Consider the following 21361-nt stretch of genomic DNA (forward strand, 5'->3'; position numbering starts at 1 on the left):
AGCTTTACCCGAAAATGCAATCTCTGCTTGAACATTAGTGGGAAATGTGGAGCAGTTTGCGAAAAAATATGTTGCGTATCACTGTCTCAATAAAACAGCTGCACACTGACGGCAAACGACACCCAACCTCAAACACAAGGCTACCACGACTGCGCGAGAACATCAGAGTGGTCGCATTGGAGGAGCTTAAGAAGCTATTTCTTTGTCGTAGCCTTAACTGCGCTATTGGCTGATACCATCCGTGAAGCGATCTAACAGTCACAGCAAATTTTAATGCGAGAGCGTTATATCTCCCATATACGCGAAGATCCGTTGTTGTAGTTGGCTGCGCGACCGAATGATATTACCAAATATGGCCGACACCGAAGAGTAAAAGCACAACAAAAATACTATATTAGACGTCAAATTTGCCAGGGAACTTCGTGTAAACAAAGTAAATTATTTCCTGTGAAAATAATGTTGGGTAAATTTGGGTTTGAGTTGGAATCGGACCTGGGCCTCTGAGATGCGAGACGTGGATTCTTCCCCGCTATCACGGTGGCTCCGAGGTGCAGGATGACTGTGGGCCTAGTGCGCGCATCATTGCGGACGTCTCGTCGCAGCAGCCTGGCTTACTAAACGTTGGCCTAGTGCGTATGTCGTTGGGCACGTGACGGCGCAGGCATAGTATTGGACGTGGGGCACGTCATGAGTGAATAAAATGGGTGTACAAATAAAAAGCAACAGAAATTCTGAGAATTGTCTACTGACAAGCAATAAAACTTTGGCTCGCTGTAATTTTGTTTTTGCATATTTTTCTTACTTGCTTGTACAAGCTGATGCTCATCCACCTGTGGTCTTTTTGGCGCCAAGAATGCTTAGGCTTTAGTAGCCAATCTTCATAATTTATGGCCGCAGCAGGTGCCTTCAATATAATCATATAAATCGCATTGATACTCACAGTCACCGCTATTTGATATGAGTTGGCCCGCTATAGAAAGCGCCTCACGAATAAGTGATTTGCATACGTCACGCAAGAATGTTCGACGCTGGACGTTTCGCGGTTAGCTAGAAGCTTGGCTAGGTACGAATTATATTTTTTCGTGTAAGCGGCAACAAAACTTTAAAGAAATTACGATGTTTTAAGCTTGGAGTGCGCAGAAAAAGATCGAGCGCTAGTCGCATATTGGGATAAATTACGTAGCAAGCAATTCAGTGCCATTCCACTCTTTGAATGTGGATGGCCAGCGAAGCTGTATATATGGGCCTCTTAATTATGTGCATGCGTCAAACGCGGTATGCACATAAATGTAGGGCGAGGGGCAACTAGTCGCTCCTCTGCAATGCTCAGCCTCAGAAGGTGATAAGGCACCTGCGGTCACACATACTCATGTATTGTTGCAAAACGCTACAGGACACGTGTTACTAAAGAAAGCTGGCACGCAAAACAGACACGCACTTCACGGCTCTGCGATGGCACACAGTGCTTCACCGTAGCCAAGGCGCTCGTGTGCTGGTTCACGTCACGCAGGGCCTTAATGGTTATAAAATCACTCAAATAACTTTAGCGGTTCCACACAACACAGGCCACACAAAATTCGTGCGCCACAAACTCCCTCTGAAGCCTGGCCGTTGCTCCGGTAAAACGTTCCAAGTTTGCGAGATCGCGGCCACATGGACGGTTTGCATTTCTTTCCGTCTCGCGGTCAAGGCAGGCAGCGTGCTTACGGCATCGCCACCACGGGCGAACGGATGGAAATAAAAGGAGACGCACAAACGCTTGGAATGCCGACAAAGAGAGGGTGGTTCAAAGTGCACTATCTGTTCTGATCAGCTTAATATTATCAGATACGCTCTATATTTGGGTCTAACATATTAAACTCATTTTTGCAAGTTGGCGGTTTGCGTAAAAGCCTGCTTCTCCTCCGTCGCTGGTCCGTCTGCTAATGAACTATCTTCAATATCGACCCACGTATCGGGAATAATTATCGATTTACGCGGGTCAATAAATGAACGCAATTGTTTTCAGAAACTAGCCATATACAGCTTCGCTGTAAAGATTTGCAATGGTATTAAACCGTAAGACGTTAAGGAGCCAAACACGTGAGTGGCGGTGGTTTCTAAATGAAACCATTGCTAGTAAGAACAAGTAACAATGAGCAAATTACTGTAATGCTGGCATAATAGAGTGGCTAAAAGTACGCACCACTTTGTCATTGAAAATAATTTGTAGCCGTCTCTTTTAGCTCGCGAATCATGGAGCAGTGAAGATGCAATTGGGCCAGGAGTAACGGGATCGCAAGGAGAAATACGCGTCTTTAAGATGCCTTACGAAACATTGACGAAATATTCGTGCCTTAATGCAGTTATTCTCAGGGACAAATGCCTAAACACCACTGCACTGCAGCCCTCCATCGTGGTGCACCTCCCTTGTAAACAGGAGCAGTGAAGGTCCGTTGAGGCAAGCAATAGTTGTGTCAAACGGTGATCAAGAATAATGGTATCCATTGTGGAGCACTGAATAGCGCCTATAAGATTTGCTTTTCACTTGTGATATATTTACCTTTATAGTCTCCGTCAGGTTAAAGTTCAGCATGATGGATCGATTGTTTAACATTTCCTGAATCTGAAAGCAAGGTAGAAATAAATTGTATATTTGTTGTAACAAATATTGTATCGGATATTAAGACATGAGATATTTACATCAGGACGTCATAAGTAGTAAAAGCCGCGCGTTTAGTGACGTTTGGTGACATGTGAAAGAGAAAGGTTTAATTTCTGTTCTGAATTCAGCGTTCTGAGTTCTGAACTACCGCTTGAAAGAGCGAGGCAATGGTAACTCGCATAACCACGCAGTCAAACGGCGAAGGCTCACGCGCTTCATGCCTTTTACGGCGGGTCATGAGTCATCAACTGGGCGTCTTATGAAGCGTAGCGAGGCGTGAAGCAAAACCGCCTATAAAAATCTCATTTGCAGTTTATTTTACTACCTAAAGGCAAGGTAGACTTATGTTCTAATCTTAGAACTTGATATTTGCACTCATTAATCAAGTCCTGTACTATGCGGCCGCTCTGACAGCACATGATCATGTCAACGTCCATGAGCAGTTTTTTTTTTTCTCGCAACTGTGACACATGTCCTCCTCCACTCCGAGAATCAAAACTATATGGGCGAATACGTTTATGGTAGAAATACGCGTGCGTAAAGTATTCGCTTGCTTTCAAGACAAGAAAAAAATTGGAACTTGCTCTTCCACGTTCCGCAACCACATTGATAATGATAACCAATTGATAACCACAATGATGTAGGTGCACCACTTTCATATTGCAAGCCTATTATTTATATGGTACAACATAAGGAAAACTGAAGTAAATGAGGACAAGATATTTTTATTGCGCATGACAAAAAAGAAACTGTACGCCTAAAAATGTTTACACATAGGTACTTCCTACTGAGGTACTTCCCACAGTTCACACATTTACTTAATTTGAGATAAATATAACAAAAATATAACATGGAAACAGCACATAATAGAAGACTGCAGTAAGGTGTCAAAGTAGCACTCGTTTCTGCGGAGGAAACTTCAATCTTAGTCGTGGTCAACCAAACTGACGGTATATCTGAGATATGCGAGGTTAACGCTTGAATATGCAACCATTGATTGTATCGCACGGTGGACAGTCTGGACTGATTGATAACGTGTAAGGGGTGCAACGCACAGCATCCAGATATAAACTCTCAAGGTACACGTGAATGCACTCTGTTTTCGCAATGGTAAACCAGCTAAAGTTGCCGAAGCTAGCCAAAAGGCGGCGTGCGGCTAAACTTTTTCGTCATGCTTACAAGAACTACTTTACTACGACAGTAAACCGCGACTAAAACCACAAAAGGGTAGACCGTTACAGAGAAATCTGGTTGGTCCTCTTACACGTTACACATCTTGCAACTTATGCCTGCTCATTCGTTCCAAACACAATTAAAGAATGAAACAATTTGCCTGCGTCTGGACGCAAAAGCCTTAACACAACATTATTTAAATCTAAAAGGAATGTACCGTGAACGCATTCTACATCACGTGTCTGATGCCGCTCAATCCTTTGCTTTTACTCTCGCCTTTAATCTCTCAAGTTTATCGTGTATATTTTTGAATGCATGGATATCACACCCGTCTCATTTTTATGGGCTTGCTGCCCATTCTTTCTTCTTTATTCTAATCCTGTCAAGGTATTTTATTGGGATAGCAAACTATGAATATTCCAGGTGTACATCTGCCCTCGTCATCGCCGTTGCCATCGGCGTCGTTGTGGTGTTTCGCATAAAGTCCAAATCCATTAACATCGTAGCCGCGCACCAAACTATGTTTGTGTGAGTGAAAGCGTGGGTGTGCAAGGGAGAAAGGCAGGGTGAAGGCGCTCCGTCTTCGACGGAGATGCAGTGGCGTTTCACTGCGGCGGGTGCTTTGTGTGGCGCGGCCACGCTGGCCCCACCTTGAAAGCGATCTGCCATGGCATGGGGACAGTTAGCCGTGTGTTGATAGCTTCGTCTGCGTTTTGTTTTCACCGGTGAGTTTGCTTTAAAGCGCGAGGTAGTACGAAGATCAATTCGGTCGATGCTGCTGCCGCGCGTCGTCACTCCAGCGTTTTCACAGCGACTTTCTGCTGTCACCAACTCAGATGAGTTCATGTTTGTCTGTGCGCGCATGAGGTCATGCTTGTTATTTAGTTAGTGAATGTTTGCAAGCGTATTCGGCCGATAAGACTACTATGCTTACTTCGTATAGACGTCCGCTAATTTGCTGTCGCAATCGATGCTTCACCTTTCGAGCGAAGCTGTGACATTATTAATTGTTTGTAGTAGTTTATGATAGTATTGCATAGCAGCTCTTTTATTAATATGTGTGCAATCAAGTGCACAAGTGCAAACACGTGCAATTGAGATCAATCCTGCAAATAAGTAGTTCGTCAGGAGGTTTACGCTCCTGATGAGGCATTTTTTTTTTGTCTGGAGGAATAAGATGTTTCTGTAGCCTATGGCTAAAGCCGCCGGCAGCCTGTCGTCGTTTCCTTGCAGGAATAATCAGCGAACCTACAAGCAACATCATCAAGTTGAAGGCAATCTCTTCAACCTGCACCTGCACCTCGGGACAAGAACCTTTGCTTAAAACCAAGCGGCTCACGCTGCCGCCCGATCACATGTACGCCGGGCAACTTCATCAGGACATCGTGTAGCGCCAGACCGCAAGGAATGGGGGCGATCAAATATTCGGAAATTTTAGAACGTTAAGAGAACAACAGGTGGGGATACCCGGCCCCAGATTGCAAGCTTAAGAGAGAACAAGCCATCACATTACGCCGACTTCGAATAGGCAATTACTTTCGCTGTTCTGTACTACACGCGACGTATTGCTCAACGCATGGAAGAGACAGCAAATTCTACAATACGCCAAACACTTTCTACCACATGGTCTGGGGAATGTAACATGCACCTGTAGACAGCGCCCACCCGAACACCAACAGAGAACCGCTGGGAGTACGAGAATACAAGCCCAAGTCCCAAGGACCAGGTGTGGCTGGTGAACAAGACCACGGATACTTAAAATAATGTTGCAGCCCACCTCTGGGCAATGCCAGATTGGTGTCTGAAATAAAGCTTTAGAGCGCAGCTGTTAGGCGCCTGTTCCTGTGTTCAGCGTTGTCGTCCTTCGGTGTAACCGGGCGAACACGCTCGTGCAACTGCACGCGCGTTCGTCGTCGTTTTCTTCCACAGCTGGCTCCGATCCTGCTCATCATGCCAGCGTCTTCATACTACAACTCCCTCTGTAAAGGCGCTGGCAGCACTGGCACATTGCCTATTCGTGCGGTAATTTGGGTCACATTCTTTGCCTCTGTATATCGCGTAAATGAATTACATCGACAGGCGCTCAAATTTCACAGTAAGCATTATTGGAATTGCCAAACTCTTTTATTCATACAAAAGAACATCTTCTTGGCCTAGTTGGTAGCTGTTCATCAGAAGATATAAAGACTCCAAATAAACGGAAATACACAAGAAAAGAGAACGGGACAGGGCGCCCGTTCACTCGTTAACATGGAATGATTAGAACAGAACGAATAATAAGGAATGTTTGTTTGCTGCGTCAGCATGCGGCGATACAAGCGGTTTTCTTACCTTCCCTCTTAGCAATAATGATATCACAATGATTTTGAAGTTCGTCTCCGTTCGTCACAAGCATTTATTTTTTTTTGTGTGTATGAAAGAACCGAATCTTTTCTCATTCAATATATTTTCGGGTTTATGCTATATTTGAATTATATACAAGCACAGAAAACCAATTCTGAAATAAGTTTCGTCTAAATATGCCAGTTGCTCATTGTGGTGAAGGTTTAGGCCGTGTTGCATGTTCTAAATTTAAGAACACTACGTTCTCTAAAGCGAACGAGCTAAGGTGCGTTCGCAAGCAAGAAAAGTTATTTTTAATACTATATTTCCCAGAAGAGAATATTGTATATTACCTTTTGAAATGTGTTGTTGAAGTATTTCTGGAGATCTGTAGATAAATTATTGAAACGATCGTCATAATATACATACGCCTGCACGGTGATTCCTTGGCCTATTGGTTCTCTTGGTGTTCCTGTAAAGAATGGGTTTAGTTGACGTGAGATTTTTATAGATAAAAGAAAACATTCAACCAAAATGTGTAGAAGATGGCGAACTACCTGCTTAGGTTTTTTTTCACAGGCTCAGGCTGGATTGTTGGAAATTCTCAGGAGTATTAACGAGCACTCATGAAAGCATTTTCTCGTTAGAAGGTAAATTTCTGTGTAAACATCATTTTGTTCGCTACACTCTCAAGTGTAATAAACCTAGTCTGCAGTTGTCTACTGTACAATTATTCGTGGTAATGACTATTATAAAAATAATTACCCATCTTTGAATGAATATGACGCACACACCGCCACGATGTAATCAATCACATAATCATTCTGTCGCAATAAGTGTTCTTTATTTAACACTTTTCTTTCTACATGTGCATAAAGTACACGATTCTCGAAGTAGACCTTCAAGATCCTTCAAGATTTGCCATCCATGCTGCATCACGTGCCAATACAGATTTATTAGAATACGCAGCCTGAAACAACTAACTGTTCAAAGCTTTTGCTGGAGCGTGCAGAAGCTCAAGGTAAAAGCGAGCATATTTTTATTAGCATTTTGTGCTTAACGACATCCAGAACAATACATCCGAATTGTGATATGAATTGTCGGCGTACAGGGGCACTATATTATGGGTACGATGTAGGGTAACGACTTGGCCGATTTTAATCACATTTGTGGAATTGGAGAGATAAATGTGATTTCTAGTGACAGGTGGAAGTCTGATTTTGTTTTCGGACTTACATCTTTTTAAAGGGACTTTCAAGGATTGGTAGGCTGCCGGTATTTTTTGAAAGGTATTTTCAAGAATTGGTAGGCTTGAACGAAGCACGAAGTTTAACAAATTTGTAGCTCTGCACTAACAACAGATTTCGCAGTTCTTTAACTTGCTTCTGATAGAGAATACGACACGAAAATTTCGATACAAAATATATATCTCACGTGAACTTGTTTGTTAAATTGTTTGCGAAGGGTTTGCGAAAGTTCAATCCACATATTGGCGGTCTGTTTTAAAGCCGTGTTTATTACAAATCAAACGAAGGTTACCCAAGTCGTTACTCTACCGCGTTCTGTTTTCCTACCACAATATTTTTGACTTTAACGATCGTCCTTTGGCCCAAACTACAGATGTCAAACATCGCATTAATACCGGCGATGCCCCTCGATGTTCATCGCCGCCCGTATCGAGTGTCACCAGCTGAGCGTCAAGTTATTCACGCAGAAGTTCGCAAAATCCCTGCCAAGAACATTATTGAAGCATCATATAGTCCATGGGCGTCACCTGTTGTACTGGTCAAAAAGAAGAATGGCTCATGGCGCTTTTGCGTGGACTATCGGCACCTTAACAGGGTAACCAAAAAGGACATGTATCCCCTACCTCGGATTGTTGACGCCCTTGACTGCCTCCACGGTGCTCGCTATTTCTCCTATATTGACCTTCGCTCCGGCTACTGGCAGATTGCCGTGGATGATCTCGACCGCCAGAAGACTGCTTTTGTAACACCCGACGGTCTTTATCAATTCAAAGTGATGCCGTTCGGTCTATGTAACGCCCCTGCCACTTTTGAACGCATGATGGACTCCCTTCTTCACGGTTTCAAATGGTCCACGTGCCTATGCTACTTGGACGACGTTATCGTATTCTCCCCAACGTTCGCTACGCACGTCGAGCGCCTCTCAGCAGTCCTGGACGTTTTTCGTCGAGCCGGTCTGCAACTCAATGCATCGAAGTGTCAATTCGGCCGTCGCCAGATTACCGTCCTTGGACATCTCGTTGACGCGAACGGAGTGCAACCGGACCCAGGCAAGATCCATGCTGTTGCGCACTTCCCTGTTCCGAAGTGTGTCAAGGATGTGCGCAGCTTCATCGGCCTTTGTTCGTACTTCCGCCGTTTCGTGAAAAATTTCGCCGCCATAGCACGACGACTAACCGAGCTTTTGAAAAAAAGACGCCCCTTTCCAGTGGGGCGATGACGACGCCTCTGCATTCTCACATCTAATCGACATTCTGACAACGCCTCCCGTTCTGGCCTATTTCGATCCTTCTGCGCCTACGGAAGTCCGTACTGATGCCAGCGGTCACGGAATTAGCGCAGTACTTGCACAACGCCAGCGTGGTCACGACCGTGTTATCGCTTACGCCAGCAGGCTCCTCTCACCCGCGGAGCGCAACTATTCCATCACTGAGCGTGAGTGTCTGGCCCTAGTTTGGACGGTTGCGAAATTCCGCCCATACTTATATGGCCGACCCTTTTCCGTTGTCACAGACCATCACGCGCTTTGCTGGTTATGCTCACTGAAAGATCCTACAGGAAGACTTGGTCGCTGGGCATTACGCCTCCAAGAATATTCATATACTGTCACCTACAAATCTGGCCGACTACACAAGGACGCTGACTGCCTGTCTCGCTACCCGGTCGACGAGCCTGACGCCGCCGACAGTAGTAGCGCCAACGGCATTTTCTCTGTGTCTGCCTTCGCCAACACCGCCGATGAGCAGTACCGAGACCTATCGCTGCGAGCACTTATAGAGCGTCTGCGCTCTACACCTACCGACGCATCCGTTCGCCGATATGTCCTCCAGGGCGGCATTTTGTATCGAATGAACTTCCTCCCTGACGGCTCTGATCTTCTTCTTGTGCCAAAACAGCTACGACAGACTGTGCTCTTTCACATGCATGACGCACCCACTGCAGGACATCTTGGGGTAACCCGCACGTACGACCGCGTCCGCTGCCGCTTCTATTGGCCTGGTCTCGCTCGCTGCGTCCTACGCTATGTTGCTGCCTGTGATCCCTGCCAGCGTCGGAAAACACCTCAGGTGCTACCTTCCGGTCATCTCCAGCCGATCACCGTGCCTGTGCAACCGTTCTTTCCTGTTGGATTAGACCTCCTCGGTCCATTTCCCGTGTCATCCTCTGGGAACAAATGTGTAGCCGTCGCAACTGATTACGCCACCCGATACGCTTACACTCGGGCTCTCCCTACCAGTTGCGCCACTGACGTCGCGGACTTTCTCTTGCGTGACATTATCTTGCTTCATGGCGCCCCGCGACAGCTGCTTACTGACCGTGGTCGAAACTTCCTCTCGAAAGTTATCGCTGACATTGTGCGTGCCTGCTCCATTCAACACAAACTGTCTACCCCATACCATCCTCAAACCAATGGCCTGACAGAGCGGTTAAACCGTACTCTTACCGATATGCTGTCCAAGTACGTTTCCAAGGACCACCACGACTGGGACATTGCCCTTCCTTACGTAACATATGCGTACAATTCTTCCCGGCACGACACCGCCGGATTTTCTCCATGTTATCTACTGTACGGTCGCGAACCTACTTTGCCCCTAGACACGGCACTTCCTTCTGCTGCGATCTCAACAAACGAGTATGCGCGCCACGCCATCGCCCTCGCCGACCATGCACGCCAGCTTGCCCGTGCTCGACTGACGGCCTCACAAACCACTCAGCAGTGTCAGTACAACGCCCGCCATCGTGACGTACAGTTTTCGCCTGGTGCGCTCGTGCTCCTGTGGTCGCCCTCTCGTCACGTCGGACTTTCCGAGAAGCTCCTTTCGCGATACACAGTGCCCTACCACGTGCTGCACCAGGTGACGCCTGTGGCTTACGAAATTGCTCCTGTGGGTTCAACCTCGTCCTCTCCTCTGGCATCTAGTGATGTCATGCATGTCAGTAGGCTCAAGGCCTACTACACTGCTTCCGAGTCCGATCTTTAGTCGCTCCGGGACGGCGCTTTTGCAGCCGGGGGTAGTGCTACGGAACAATATATGCGATCACGAAGAGGCGAGCAGTGTGAAGACGATGACGACGATTAGAAGCTAGCGCGGGCTGTTGCCTCTTGGCCAAGCGCAGCGTATCTTCTTGTAAATATACTTGTACATAGCTTTTCGTCTGCGTATTCCTACGTAACAATATGGCATAACATCTTCGGCGAAGTCTGTAACTTCAGAAAAGTCAGAACGACTCGTAAATAATTTTTCTCCCAAGAAGTTGTGGTTACGCATACGTTATTCAGGAGAGCACATCGCGCGGGCCACTTTTCGTCTGAGAAGAAGCGGCCAAGCATAGCTCGATGTTTTAATGAGAAGGTTTATGAACTGGTTCTGGGCCCAGCCTATAGGTTGAAAAACACTAATTTTGGCATCTCTCAAAGTTAGTTTAAAGCCATTCGCGAAAAGCAACGGAAGCTGCTCCAGTTCTTGAGAACAATGAATAAAAACAGGGGCGAGTACATCTTGTAATGAACAAACCGTTTCTTACAATGACGGTTACGAGTGGAACAGCAATGAAGGCAGGGCAGTTCCTGTTTCCCGGCGCAGGGATCAATGATATTCCTTCTTCGTTTTCTCAAGCTCTGCTTTACCTTCCAGCTCGCCAGTAAAAGCGCATTGTGGCGATGATAAAAATATGCACTAACACTAGAAGTGTTGTAGCTAATGCCTTTGCGCTCTCGTGGCTTACTGATGTATGACAGTCTTCTTTAGGGTTACCTAAGGTGGCCTGGCCTAATAATCCCATTCACAGTAATTATATCTTTACGCGTGCATCCATTTTCAAGTTCTTTCGCTGTGATAGACAACGTCGTAGAGGGGTCGGCATGCTCATCGCGATAAAGAAAGAATTCATTGCCGCACCGAAACATTATCGGCTGATTTCTTGATTGTGCTTGGATTTCCTTCCAGGGTGCGGCATTTGGTGTGGTCATTGGCGCTTCTCACCGTGTACCCGACATGCCTGGTGCATTTGCTAATGAGTATCATCAAGGGCTGAGCAAGATGTGCTCGATTTTTGTGAATTTGGTTATTGCAATATCTACGTATTTTAATTTATGAAATATTGATTGGTCAACGCTCTCCTTATCAGCCACGGATGCAGCCACACATTGTTTTCACAGCACGTGTCTGGAGTTTTTATTAACACAGGTCTTTAGTCAACCAAAAGCATCTACTGAAACTGCTGCCAATATACTAGACTTCATCTTAACTAACAATCTTGATATATTTCCCGATATAAGTCATGAAGAAGGCATCACTGACCATGATGTTATCACTGGATGCATTAACGTTCGCGCCAGGAACAGGAGAATTACCAAAATGAAAATGAGGTGTTGTGCCAAAGCCAATTTTGACGCAGTTAACACTGAATTACCAGCTTTCTGAGATCAATTTATGCACGAGTTTTATACGCGCTCCATTGAACAGATCTGGGTCCTCTTCAAGGTCACTTTCAGTAACCTTATAAGCAAGTTTATTCCTATGATCTATTTCCTGCAAAAGCAGTTCTCCTTGGTGTAACAACAAGCAACAAGGCAGATGAAACTGGTTGGTCTTGCGAGTGCACATGTTAAATATGAAACGTGTGAAAAGGATTATGAGGCATTGCGTGCACTGAACCCTGAACATTACCTCGCAGAAAAACAAGAACAACAACAAATAAATGATTTCCGCAACAAAATTCTGACTGATATACTTCAGTTGTAAGGAAAGTTTTTCAACACGTGAATAAGTATCGTGATGCGTCTCGTAGTTATTGAACATATGCAATTTTTGAGTATGTGATAAACCATCAGTGGAGCTAGGTTACTTTTAAATGTATCTTAAGGCGAACCAACATTGGACTGTGTAAAATTGGAGATATCTACCCCATTTATTAGACATTTGTGCACAACTCCTTGTATCGCATTTTTTTTTTCAGTCTGCTCCTTGAGACTTTCGTTAGTTCTCAAGAAGTACTACTTCGCACTTAGCTCCGACATATTCTTTTACTTCGTTACAGAAAAAAAAATAATGGAAACCATCATCATCACCTAACCTTCTGTCTTTAGCTTTCGTAATTAAATCACAGTACCTAAATACCTGAAGTCCAGAACTGCAATTCCCTTCTATTGACAAACATTCCTAACTCTAATAGTGAACCAATTACCTGTCGAGCTCACAATTCCCTGTTTACCACGTAATATCAACTATTGAATATCGGCTGCCGTTGTTCGCTTTGTAATACACACGTCTGCTTTCGTGTCTCTTGAGGTTAAGCCTTGCATTACCCTTACCATCGATTGTTGATTGTACTCTGTTTTGTTCAGCTTGCTGATTCAAACATCACAAGGTGGATACTAGTACTTACTTCTGTATCTGGCGGTTGCCCCAATGCACATACATGTGTATAGTAACAGAATGAGAGTGCCTGTTTTCTCCATGCTGACTAAGAAAAAGATTAGACCTTGGTGCTGCATAGAGTGTTCTCTGTACTCTCTCTATATATACTATCTCAGACTGCACAGAGTGTAATAAACTCTGCTGTTTAAAATGCTAATTACAGTGTCGAATAGACGTCACTGTTTTTAGGCGATGCTCATTTTACCATGAATTTCAAAATTGTTATAGATGACGCTGAAGATGAACTTCTTGGAAATGTTCATTGACTCCTTTTTCTCTTTCGGAAAGCATTTTTGTTGGCCTCCAAGAATTTACATTAAAGGGCAATTTCGGCGACGTTTAGGTTCAACGGTTCTGAATAAACGACCTCAGTCAATCATTACGATTGTTCGAGAGTTCCAGAGATGTTTCAAGATGAATTTCATAATTTCTCTCCTACCATATCCCTTGCTTTCTCCTCAGCTACTGGTGAAATTGTGTTATGACGTGTATGGCGGCATACGCAGAGCATGCTGAGACTGAATGGCACACGTCAGCGTTGAGAAGCCCGCGATCGTGAGCTATTCTTCCGCGTGAGAATTGACCTTCTGTGTGGACGGGCAAGTATCGAGTGCCGACTGGTGTTCGCTGTTGTCTGCACAAAGTTCGGTCCTCGCCAGCCACACGCAGAATTTTAGGTGACGTCAATCGCAGTCATCGAGTTTGTGCGTCTATTTGCGGCAGACCTCGGCCACTAACCTGAAGCTATTAGGCCATCGGGATAAAGAATACTGCTTTTGCAGCGTAGTTCAGTTTTGACCATACGTATTTAAAATAAATCATTATTTATTCTGTACAGTTCATAATGAGAAGGCGAAAACCGACGACACGACTTAATATCAACGTTGGTACGTTGCCGTTCACGTAGGCTACCAGTCCGTCTTTCCACCACTTTCCTAAATTAAATGCGACAACATACATTTTAGCTGCGCAGATTGACTGTTGTCTTCTTACTCTAAATAGGCAACTAGTGGAGGCATTTTTTTTCAGCTGTCATACACTCAAAGCTTAAGCAATATCAAATTTTGGGAACACAAAGATTGGGTGAGAATGAGAAGTCACAAGGATAACGGACTAGAGAATCCCGCTCGCTCTTTCGATGGTGCCTGGTGACTCATACCAGCGCGAAGAGTGATGGGATTGTGCTCTCATGAAAGGCGTCTGCAAGTTTTATTACTTTCTGAGGTTTTTATTGTCGCTGATGAAGGGTTCCTCTAACACGCCGATGTTGGTATTTAACTTTTCGCAGCTGTTGTCTCTTTTCGCTCTATATTAGATCTTCAATATATATTAGACACACACATGACCAAGTTGGTGTTTCCGAGACTCACTGGTGTCCTTCATGGAAACTTGTGCGCTCTTATACACATTGGGCAATCGGCGCTGCACCTCTTGTGGTGACTATGCGAAACACTCCTCTGAGGAGTAAAGTGCCTAAAATAACTAACAGCAGGCATTGACACACTGATTAGAGCTATACTTGGTCTTTATGTAGCGGTGGTATGCGTTATTTCGCCGGGTGCTGGTCCTTGTGGTGGGGGTGGAATGCGAGCGGTGATTCGTTGGTAGAGAATTCGAATGTATCACAGCTGTCACTGCCTAAGAGTAGCGCAGAGTTTTTGCAGCTGGCGCTGTCACCCGAAGACATTACGCCAAATGTCAGGTGCGGTCAAGGAGCTTCGTTTTTCATCTGCACTGGTGAAACGAGGATGGCTTGCTCGCCTGTTGCTCTCGCGTGTCACTATTTACGTCACACAAAAGGATTCGATTCCAAACACTCGCTCCATATTAGCTTCTGATAATTAGCGACAACTTGTTTAGCAGAGAGCGGAAAGTAGATGGTGTTTAAGCATCTCTGTTGCGAAATATTTGTTAGGTTTCGGTATTCTGAACCATCGAAGAGTTTGTTTTCCAATATGAATACATATGATACTTGTTAGCAGAAAAAAAAGGTAACGGTTTACTCTTCTCTTTGCAACTGGGACATAGTTGAAATAGAGCTAAGGCAAGTTTTGCGTACCTTTGACTTTTGAGGACAGCGTCGAAATGTCAACGCCTACGCATTCTATCTTTTAGTTCTACAAGCGTCGGTTTTGCTTTCAGCTGTGATAACGTCAGCAGGAATTTCTACACTGCGATTGGTTTCAACAACTTTCAACTAAACTTTGAGACGTGCTATTCGATCCCTATATATGCAGCTTGATAGAATGTCGTTACTTTGAATCCTAAAACTCCTATTCCAAAAGCAGTATAGGGCCAACAGGTAAGAACGTAAATAAATGTACTAGGACATTTTTTAGATATATATGTATAAGGACCTACGAGCGCATGTAGAATTACCAATAAACATCACATTCCTTATAGTACAATACACGTTACAGCAGAAATGAACCTGTCGCCGTCAGTCATAAGCTCAGCCACAAACTTCGCAGTACGCGCATAATGTTCCAACAAAGGGGCAATGGCATTGGCTGTCATTCTGCTCAGTTTATTGTGTATTCGTGAACAAATAGCAACCGAATCCTTCGATTTTCAGTCCGCCCGAGGCAGGATATTGACAGATAACGGGCTATGCAATTGTCAGCCGTGTATTTTAAAGAGGATAGCTTTCTACAATCTATAGAATACGCCGACCTCCAGCGCGCCATCCACTGCAAATGTCAGGGCGCTAATAGTAGATATAAACGAGTTGAAAAAGGCAGACTAACCACGTTTTATGGTTTCTTACAGGAAAGGATAGAAAACATCATTCATTTGTTGTAAACGGGAAGTCCGTTCATTTTAAACTGAAAAATTTTCTTAACTGTATACAATACGGCAACCTCCAACATGGCTGCCATTGTAAATTTCATGGCGGTCATAGTAAAATATAAAGGAGTTGAGAAAAGCAGACTAACCACCTTTTATTGTTTCTTTCAGATATCAATAATGACTTGGTTCTTCATGTGCGAGGCATGCGCTGAGCACACAGGCATCCCTCATTTACAAAAGGGACACGCAGGTGGGAGGATAAAGGTTCATTATTACATGGATACACTGGGTTGAACATCGTTGCGGGACGTAATGGTCACTTCTAAAGTTGAAGAGCATGGTGGCGTGGGGTTTTCGACAGCTGAAGGTGTTTCCCAAAAAGAAATTAGTCGCCATATCGCTGCCATGTACGTTAAACAATACATTTCATTGGCTACTGTGAAGCGTTGCAACAGATGGTTTAAAGAACACGTGAAAGTTGCAAGGACCATCCAAGACCGTTCCAAAGCCACCGTGCAATAACTCTCAACACAATTGCAAATGTTGATGAGCTGATTAGACAAGAACGGAGGATAAGCATCGATGAATTGGCAGGGTGTGTGAACATCAGTCTCTATTCTGGTCACACCATAATTAATTACCATCTCGGTTATCGGCACTTGTGTACGCAATGGATGCCGAAGATATTGAACCATCGCCAGAAGACGGAGAGGTTCAGCGCTGTCTTGACTCATCTAATCCTGTATCACAATGAGGGTGACGACTTCTTGTCTGCACTTGCGAACGGTGACGAATCATGGCGCCACTACTACAAGCCTGAAACACGACGGCAATGCTTACAGTGGAAACACTCGAAATTACCAGCCCAAAGAAGCGAAAGGCCGTCATCTCTGCCGAAAAGGAGTTGTGGAGCTTTTTTCGTTCCTCAGGGGCCATTAATGATCGAATTTCCTAAACCTGGAGAGACTATCAATTGTTTCCGATATGGTGAAACGTCGGATCGGCTGCGTGTCGCAATTAAGAACAAATGACGTGGAAAATACAGGAATGCGGTCATCGCGCTCTATTACAATGCTTGTTCCCACATCGGTGATGTGGTTAACACAAAAGTGGCAAAGTTCAAGTGGAAAATGCTGCGACATCAGGTATACAGCCCGAACCTGTGATCTCGCGACCTCAACATTTTGGAGCATTTAAAAAAAAACAGCTAAAGGGAACAAAATTCGTGTCCGATGATGACGTGATAGTTTCAGTTACTGAATTTTTGAAGCAGCAATGCAAGAAGTGTTATGAGACGGGAATCACGCTACTGGTTAGTCATTGGGACAAATGTCTAAATGCTCATGGAAACTACTTTTAAATAAAGTACCCCGTTTGTCATATATTCGCATTGGCTCACTTTTGTTTGACTCGCCCTCGTATATGTCGCAGAACTGCTGCTTTATATGTCTGGTCTCTGTTGCGGGTATAATTTCGGTGCAATTACTCACAATAGATGACCGGTGAGAGCTGCTCCTGCGCAATACATTGTAATAATGGATAGCGTCATTGAGACGGCGTCATTGAGAAACCATCCAAGTGAGCCTTGCAGCGTTCTTTGTACAGCCATGAGTTTGCGTCGATTGTCGATATGTGCCATGATGGGTCAGAAGATTGCTCAGCATAGCATGGATTGACTGCACGCCCACCAAGCGATTGATGTGCGATCACCGTCCAGGAAACACCGAAAACCTGCGGAAACAAAAGTGGCGTGAGCTGCATACGGCAAGCGAGCCGACTCTAAATCTTGAGATGTTTATTAATAATGGATTGATTCAAGCAAACGCAAACCACGTGTACAGAATAATACTCCTACACTACTGCTAAAAAGAAACAATGGTTGCTGTATGGCCAACAAGGGTAATATTCGTAGTGCACTGTTCACTTTCACTGTTAACAAACTGATCTTTAAACAAGTACCTATATTAGTGAACATTGGAATATTTTATCTACAGCCATATATGTTGTTATCAATACCAAATAAAAATTCATTTATTCCGTATACTTTTCTTCACAGCGGCTTCATGAATCAGTGCCCTACATTAGTGGCATGCGTGAGACAACCACCTGGACTCGAGAAAAACATCGAAGACGGAAAGATTGCTAGCAATATTGACGCATTTGCATGCCTCTCACAGTTTGCTTTACTTTAAAGATTTAGTCGCTTAGAAAATTTGTTATAGTAGTGTTAAACATTTCAGCAGTTGAATTTAAGTACAGGATAAGGTTTCCTAAAGTTAAAAACAGTCAGATGTACATCCTATTCAAAATATAAACAATCACAAATTTTAACATTTAGCATGCAGTCACCTGCTTATAGACATTATCCTTAATTTAAACGGAACATCTTGTAGAACTAATTGCAGAAATATGTAGAAAAAACATTACGAAATTTAAAACCACTAAATAAACAAAACTGAAAAAAGGAAGTTCACTAAAGTAACATTGTAATAGGAGGATAATAAGAGGCGCGCTCGCAATCACCCAGTTATATTTTCAAACAATAGTCATTTTCCACAAAAAATGAGTGCAACGAGGAACGCAATTTTATTTCCCATGAAGTGCTATTCCAATTTCGTATCCCGCCAAAACAGGAGCTTTGCCTCTCCCGGTTAGTACTAGCTTGTGGGAGTAGTAGGTGTTGCCGCTTTGCAAGTGTGCTGTTGTTACGGTTGATGAGATATTAAACCGTGAAACCTTCAACAATTAACTGCATGAGTCAAAGGTGAAAACTTAAGATTGGTAGCTGGTGAGAAAACACCTGATAGAAAATATATAGGAATTTTTATATACGGGAGCAAAATGACCCATAAACGCGCTGAATTGCATGGCTCTTACAACCTGATTTAAATGTTTAAAGGTGATTAGGTGGATGTTATATGTGTTTCCCCAGGATGAGACTCAATAGGAAAGATTAGCATGGATGAAAGCGCAGTATAGCGTTAAATAATGCGGAGCTAAAAGTAAGGACACGAAAAAATAATTACCTGAATTCCGCAAGAAACTTTACGAAGAAGAAACCTGAGTTCAAGAACACGTTCTCTCAGAAATAGGTTATAAGGTTTCCCAAGACAGACCTTCGATGGCTGAATTTTTCCTTTTTTACGTTTTGTATTATTTCCTTCTAACACAGTCGAAGCCGAACTTATTCAACCCACATTTAATGCAACATTTCGTATATCGAATAACTGCAAAATATTCTTGAATATGATTGCATAATTTTTTTTTGATATATAGAATTGTCTATATATTTTACCTATGCTTTTTTGAGATCCCCTTCGCATTCGATATATAGGGGTTCGACTAAAGCTTAGACTGCATTTAAAGCTATAAAATATTCATCAAGATCAATGTTTATGACAAGAAGTGCATTAGCGGGTCTGCTTCGACGCTGCTCACCACTTTCTCGACATGGAAATGTTCCCAAACATATGTCTTAAATATTGGATTGCATTCCGTTGAATGCAAACAAACAGTGCGCACACGCACTTTATAACAAATGTTTAAAGCAATGAGCATCGCAATTCTCCCATATTCCGAACTATATCTACTGAAGATATCAGTCTATGGGTACACGCTGCAGTTTCTATGAGTACACGCTGAATATATTACGTGAACAAAGTGAAAAGCAGTACACAAGGCATGTCTGGGTAACGAAAGCTCGCCAGGGTTGCCTTATTCAATGTGCATGCTTTTACTATTGGCACGTTTGCATCGGAAATCACCGTGCAGCGCTAAAATTACATTAACACAGGGTTCACATCGATGGTGCACTTGCCAGTAGCCATCCTGACAGAGTGCACAGCTCGTCGAATGACACAGGTGTATAAGACCATTGCCGAGAGTGGATGCCGTGGCCTATCTAGATTTAGTGCATATTGTAAATGTCCTACCCAGGATGCAGGTGTTGGTTAGACACGAAGTAACGCTGTGGCAGTTCTGAATGTTCGTGCACTTAGCGTGAGAGCGAGTCAGGTTGTTCACCAGGAAGTCATTGCCCTCCTCAAGTCGCTCGCTGGCTAGTGGCCGTAACTTCCCTATATATGGGTACCATCGGCCGGCAATGGTGGGCTCCACCACCCTCATCCTTTACCGAAAGGATCACGGCTATGAACGGTTGTCGCATATCTACACACTACGGAGGTGGCTGATCCGCGACTGATCCACGCCGACTGATCCGAGGCGCCTCTGAGGCCGTGTGATTTCACATAAAGATGCTACGTGAGTTCGTGGTGCTTGCTCAGGACTGTTATGATGAAGAAACCCAGGCCTCTCGCAATCCTTTGCTCTGTTCTTTCTTTAAGCTTGTAGGATAACACTGCGTTCTTTGTCATTATTTTTTTACCAAGGGAGTGGCGTGTTCCAATGTCTAGCTATTGTCCTTTAGGCATTTGCTTTCAACGTTGCAGTATTTTTGATTTGCGGTCTTGTCTGTGGCAATCCGACAGCGACACCACTTCATTTCACATGCTAGGTAACTCAGGCAAACACGTTCACATTTGTTTTATAACAGGTCGACCGGTAAGTTTGCCAAGCAAGTTAACTTGTACCTGGCGCTGCGCCTCCTGTAGTTGCCTGTACGATAATCTATGCTGTGCGGCACACGCCGTCGAGGGTCGAAGTCCGACGAGTGTTTGTAATGGACAGCAGCCGGTGAAACCATTTCGGAAATAATGTGAAGGCTAGCTTTTTTCTTATTCCGTAGTCATCTTGCCGCGCCGACCACAGCTACATTCTATATTATGTAAATACATCGATTTCATCTCCATTGTTTTAGGATGTAAGAGCCTCACTCATCCCAGTCTAATGCCAAGAGTTTACAGTAACAGAAGAATTGGAGGTTGCTTGGATCCACAATTGTAGCTATGACGTCTTCCCTTCCCTTTGTTTGACCGCAGAAGTCAATAGCGGATACTGATGGATACGTAATATTTCACGTTTTCGGCAAATAGGACGCTATCACTCCCGTTTTTAGTCAGTTCAAAAGCACACATACATGTTCGAAGACAATGACAATGCTGGGTAGAAACACTGTGTGTCTTTTTGATACGCAGAGATCCATATTATTAGAAATAGGCTAGTTGTACACATTGTCTTGAATTTTATATGTGAGTCAAAGTGTTTTAATTTGCACCTTATACACAAGAATACAAGCAGTGTTAATTACCTACGCACATCGTGTGCTATGTATGCCAATTATTTTTAGGAGCTAAAGATAGAATTATTGGCCAAAGGAAATCTACAAAGCAATCACTAGCTTTTACGCTTTGCACCCGCAGGTCAAAAGCAAAAGCAAATAAATAAATGTGGGCTAAAAATATTACCACCAGTTTAAGTATTCCCTAATACGAAGATGCAGAAAGGCATTAGGCAGAGGCGGTACATCGGAGGCACGTCAAAGAAGCCTCCAGCTTGTGGCCCATGTATCTAGATATCACCTTTTGCTTCAGTTCACATACGCTTTAAAAGCGTTCATTGGCAATAAAGTTTTCGAATGACAGCGAAGATTTTTGAACTTGAGGCTTTCACCCGCACCGAGCTGTCCGACAAACTCAATATAAGTAGGAAAGGGGCGTCGTATGTGGCAGCTAGGAAAGGTTAAAACAGAGATTGGTGGACAGCTTTAAATGTCTACTAAAAGTACTCAATTGCACTTCACCACAAGTAGATTTATTTTCCAAAAACTCTTTGAATAAGTGTTAACATTCACATGCGTTCATTCTGCA

The 21361-nt window shown here is 43.9% G+C and overlaps 1 protein-coding gene and 1 non-coding gene across 3 annotated transcripts in view; one reads left to right on the plus strand and one right to left on the minus strand.

Moving 5' to 3' along the window:
* LOC129380251 (uncharacterized) overlaps positions 1-17313 on the minus strand; it is a 63356-nt gene extending 46043 nt beyond the window's left edge. The window contains exons 1-3 of one of the 2 annotated variants that reach the window (XM_055061055.2): positions 17087-17313; positions 6493-6611; positions 2543-2605 (exon numbers count right to left, since the gene is read on the minus strand). In XM_055061055.2, coding sequence (XP_054917030.1) covers positions 2543-2596 — 54 coding nt within the window. In that variant the 5' untranslated portion in view covers positions 2597-2605; positions 6493-6611; positions 17087-17313. Of the gene's footprint in view, positions 1-2542; positions 2606-6492; positions 6612-12774; positions 12888-17086 lie in introns of those variants that run through there. The other variant, XM_055061054.2, reaches the window with a different exon arrangement.
* On the plus strand, positions 1765-1956 carry LOC126546449 (U2 spliceosomal RNA). Its single transcript, XR_007602595.1, has one exon. It is a non-coding gene; the product is annotated as a U2 spliceosomal RNA (small nuclear RNA).
* Positions 17314-21361: the final 4048 nt, after the last annotated feature.

This window comes from Dermacentor andersoni, chromosome 10 (genome assembly GCF_023375885.2).
Source record: "Dermacentor andersoni chromosome 10, qqDerAnde1_hic_scaffold, whole genome shotgun sequence".
NCBI classification, from domain to species: domain Eukaryota; kingdom Metazoa; phylum Arthropoda; class Arachnida; order Ixodida; family Ixodidae; genus Dermacentor; species Dermacentor andersoni.